The sequence below is a fragment of the Morone saxatilis genome, unplaced genomic scaffold, assembly GCF_004916995.1.
Source record: "Morone saxatilis isolate NCDOM2014 unplaced genomic scaffold, NCSU_SB_2.0 Contig7, whole genome shotgun sequence".
In the NCBI taxonomy this organism is placed as follows: Eukaryota; Metazoa; Chordata; class Actinopteri; family Moronidae; genus Morone; species Morone saxatilis.
Genome location: NW_023340246.1, coordinates 12,927,400 through 12,932,458, shown reverse-complemented (window position 1 = coordinate 12,932,458; position 5,059 = coordinate 12,927,400). Strand labels below are relative to the sequence as shown.

Genomic DNA, 5,059 nt, shown 5'->3' with positions numbered 1-5,059 from the left:
AGGAAAAGAGGGTGAATGCAGTAAATCCTGGCAGTTAAACAGCAAATGCAATATTTTATGATGATTTATTTTATTTTTTTTGGTACATTTTCTAGTTTAGAATTGACCCTAATGTGACAAGTGAATCCTTTGGGTGCAGAAATCCCCAAACACTTAAAATGAGGCCAATATGAGGCCACATGTGCCAGTGTCCCATTTGTTGTAAATGGATCGCAGTTGATCCAGATGAGTTAATTGTTCCTTCTTATTCTGGCTTTGGGAAAGTCGTTTGTGCAGGTTTGAGCTTCTAACAGAGAGAATGAGACAGAATCAGAGGGAGAATTTAATCAACAGTGGAGATAAATGTAAGCAGGAGCAGTAACTGGCAGTTATTAGCTGATATATAAATGTTTCTACAACAGATATTTCAGACTGGATAAGACTTTACTGATCCCCTGAGGGAAATTCATATGTTACATCAGCACAGATTTCAGCTAAGAGGTAAGAAAACAGATAAAGAACCATTTAAAGGAAGATTTAATACAATACAATATACATTAATACATTAATGTGTACGAAGAAATACAGCAATGCAACCCCAGCAACAATGATGTGTGACGTATATAGTTATAAGTATGAATAAAAAATACAGAATGCATAATAATTTGTTAAAGTAGGGTTGCAACTAACAAATTATTTTCATTATCAAGTAATCTGCCAGTTGTTGTCGCAATAAATCGATTGATTGTTAGGTCTATGTCAGGTATCTGATGCAGCCGTCGTAGTGTTTATAGTGGATGCTAGTTAGTAACACCTTGAAGGGCTTTTATGAAAATAAGAGGTTGGAGGAAGGTAAAAAAAAGATACATAAAACACAGAATTAAAGATGAACTACACACTATAAACTATATTCTGTATAGAAATGGAAGAACATATGATATAGAATATAATATACGTATTATAGTGATTCTTATCAAGTGATAAATGTCATATGCAATGTAAAATAAAGCAGTTTCAGACACGGACTCAAAGAAAATACTCAAACACAGAGTGTGACGCAGACGTGTTTGCCCGTTAAAAACTGTGTAGCTTAGTGGACTAATTGTATTGATACTTGTGTTTCATTACATGAAGCTGAAACTTTCTGGAAGACCTCGCAGGCGACATCTGGATTGGAGGACGGTCGGCCAGTTTGCATTCTTTCAGTTGTGTAACCAGGATCTCCGCAGCTGCTATTCAGCAAATAACATAGCGCGACCATCGCATTGTAAATTATTCCTCTTTTCTCTCCTTCTTTTCCTTTTTATGTGTTTAACTTTCTTCCTGTCTCTCTTTTCTCTCTGTCTTTGTCTGTTTTTGTCTCTCGTCTCATTGCTCTCTTGCTCATTCTTTCCTCTCTGCACGTCAAGACTTACTCATTCTGGTTTTTTTTTCTTTTCATCAGCAGTCAGTCCCTGTTTACCTTCCAGTAACTGGCGAGAGGTTTATTGTCACATGAATAATGACCGCATTGTTTAAGCGGCTGCAGTTTGCTGCACTGTACGTGTTGGACTCATGAACACGTGAGCTCATATAGAGCAGAAAGTGGGACATTTTTTTAACCCCCAGGTGGGTGTCCAGTCCTGCTGGGTTTTAAAACAGTTGGGGACTCGTTTTTCACTGCAGACTAAAAGAATGCGAGAGAAAGAGGTTAGGACCGGTTATACCATCAGTACATTGAATTTATCTGTAATGTGATGAGAGCAACACTCTTTGGCATGAACAGTGCTTAATAATAGTTGCTAGCTTTATCTCAAAGGTGATAAAAACACATTGTTCAAAGCCACAGTTTTAAATTCTAGTAAGGATCCGACAGTTTGCAAAGATACCACATATGTCAGGCTGCATTTTGACGGCAAAAAATTGAAGAAATTGTATGTTAAGAGGTCAAATAACAAGATTATTTAGTAACAATAACAAGATAGGTTAATGTAAGGGGTATATCTTAATCCCTTTGTGTTGATTGGACAGCTTTATACCAAATATGATGCAAAAACATCATGCCGTGCATACTTTACTTTTCTTGTTTCCATAGGAACAGAAGGTGGGCGAGCCAGGAATGAACAAATGCTTTCAAATCTGAAAAAACAAGTTACATAAGATTTATTTGGTTTAACATTTTTATGTTTAACACTTTATAAAAATAGATTAGATGTAACACTTTAAATACCTTTTTATTTACCCCTAACCCTCTTAGCTTAAATATTATAATGACCTACCATAACTCAACTTACACTAAATGACCATCCTGTTCACATGTACTTAAAGCAGCTATAATCAATATTGGTATATTAATTAGTGGATTTAATAACTACGTGTAATGTGAAAGATGTCACTCAGTGATGACCTGAAAGAGTGTTTTACCGTCTTTCAGCTCATTGTTTTTGTTTTCCAGCTTGCAAGTTTACTGTTTTGGTTCAGTCTCAAAGCTCTTATCAGCATTGGTTCAATTGTTAGCAGTTAGCTGGTGAATATAGTGGAGCTTTATCAGCTAGAGAACCAGATATGTCTCTCTGGAGTTGGTGGAGACCAAAAACAGGAGACCTATGTTTGTCTTATAAGATCACCATATCAACTCAATCTTGATACATGCAAATACAGTGTTGTATTTGTAGCTTGTACCTGCTGCCTCCAAGTGGCCACAAAATCAGTTATTGTACGCTCACTTTGTGCCCCAAAGTGCAAAGTGAGGTTCATAAAGAAAATGTTTCTTCAGAAGATATTGACTGTCCTGAACTGGAACTCAGACTGTGAGCCAGGTTTTATAAACCGACATCGGTGGCTGACCTCACTAATGCTCTTGTGACTGAATGGGAACAAATCCCTGCAGCCTGGAAAACCAGGTGGAAAGCCTGAAATCAGGATAGAGGAGGCGGTGATGGTAGCAGCAGAGTAATGCTCAGGTGTCCATATGGTTGGCATAGAGCATAATGTATGTTAATTATTATGCATTCATTTTCCCAATTCTCATTTTTCATGGCTGACCGGCTTATAATGTCATTACTTTGCTTGACAATGGTAAAGATTGATGCATTCAGATTGTCCTGTTGTGTATTTAGAAGAAAAGGGAGGATTATGTCTGGCTGCAGAAATCACAGAGAGAGATTTATACTGCCTGGGAAAAGCTGCCCAGAGAGGAGAGAATGCCAGTCCATCTGTCCGATGACTTTCTCCCTTTGTCTTTATCTTGTGTGTCGGGAAGAAGAAACATCAGGCGCTACAGTCACTCTCTGTTGAAGCAGTTAATATATGGGCAGCTGACCAAGCAAATGTCCTGCTGTTCTCTTTATATAAATGACTTTGAAAGGCAAAGTTGGTCAAAGTCACAGTAAAAACACTGATCTGAGGTCAGTTTGGTAATTATGTCCTAATGGTTTTGTGAATGAAACTGGAGACAGATGATTCATTCAGCGGGCATCGGTTTGAATAATTTATCAGTATTGATCTGTGCGGTTATTTTTATGCTATGCTGCATAAGGGTGGAAAACTGCTGAGCAAGTGCCGTCATTTTCTACTGCGTAGGTCTCTGGTTTCTCTACAGCGTATGTCGCCCTCTAGCGGAGGTGGAGGCGCACTACAACAACATTACAACACAGGAGGAGTTTAGACTCAACCTGTCTGTCCACATCTGATGGTTGTTGTTTTGTTTTTCCCAGGTTTTTTTTCTCATCATTGCCTGCTGGCCCTGTGAGAGTCAGAGAGGATGTTAATGATGATGATGATGATGAAGAAGAAGGGGTCAAAGTCTTTGGCTGTGGTGGCTCTTCTTCTGGCCTCAGTCAACTGCATCGTTCCTCCATCCAAAGAGGATCTTACCGGTAAGTTTCACTGCACCTGCATCAGAAAACTATAAAGGCTCAGTTCACCCAAATTACAACAAACACTTTCTGTATTAATTTATTATTTTTCTCTCAACTGTACAAAGTGAAGTATGTGGATTATACAGACATTTTTTCTTCAAAACCAAACTGCTGTTTCAATATATTTTTAATGCTGTGAAATACTAGATTTTTTTTAGATACAAATATCTATAAGCCTGGACAAATAAAACTAAAGTTACAGTATCTTAATGCCTAAATGTCATCATTAATAATTATTTAGTAAGTGTGTGAACTGGTCCTTTAAAAACAACTCACCTCACCTGAATTAGGGGATGTGGCACAATGGTGCAGAACAAGAAAAAAATATTATAAATAATATTACATTAAATAAACCAAAACATTTAAAAATACCTCTCATATATTTACTTACTTTGTATAAAACACAATCAGCTTGGTCAAAGAGGGCAGAAATACAGGAGCCCGTTGAAGGAATCCACCCCTGCAGTGAATATGTTATATGTCTCTTTTGTACAGAGATCTCCCTTCAGGGAGTAAAGTATCTGGATAAACAGATTGAAAACGCTGTTAACGGAGTGAAGGAGATGAAGAGTGTGATGCAGAAATCTTCAGAGGACCACAAGAAGTTTTTGGATGCTCTGGAGAAGACCAAGGAGCAGAAAGAGGTAGAAACCTGTACTGATGTCTGTTTCTTTATATTATAGAATGTCCTAATAATACATTTATTAACGATGCCTATTTCATACACAGGTGTTAAGATATGATCTACTGGAAAACAAATGGGCTCATTTTGTCTCAATATAGTTGTTTACTGAGTGTAGCAGAGTTCATATGCTTTCTTGGCAAATCAGTAAGTAAAAATTCATGTAAAAGTCATGTTTTATCTTTTATTTTATGTTTTATGTATCTTTTATTTATTTGTTATTATTCATTAAAATGAAAAATATCTGAGTATCAGGACAGGAAGCAGAATCAGAAAATGGGAGACAATCTTCTTGCAGGGCGAGTCATGTCATTTCCCAACAAAAGGACTGAATCCTTGAAACCTATTGCAAAAAATGTTGTTTTTTTAAAAGATTATTGTTGTCTTCACCAGGATCCACTTTCTTGGCAATATACAACAAAAAGGCAATTGTAAAACAGATAAAAGCAAAATATATTTAATTACCTCACAATCATTTTGTTCTAACCGACAGAATCTG

General features: G+C 36.9%; 1 protein-coding gene across 1 annotated transcript in view; it reads left to right on the top strand.

Annotated features, from left to right (window-relative positions):
* clu (clusterin) overlaps window positions 1–5,059 on the top strand; it is a 13,557-nt gene that overhangs the window by 594 nt on the left and 7,904 nt on the right. Inside the window, exons 2-3 of the mRNA XM_035678768.1 lie at window positions 3,675–3,836; window positions 4,374–4,522. Of these exons, the coding sequence (XP_035534661.1) occupies window positions 3,722–3,836; window positions 4,374–4,522 (264 nt within the window). The 5' untranslated portion in view covers window positions 3,675–3,721. The remainder of the gene's footprint in view (window positions 1–3,674; window positions 3,837–4,373; window positions 4,523–5,059) is intronic.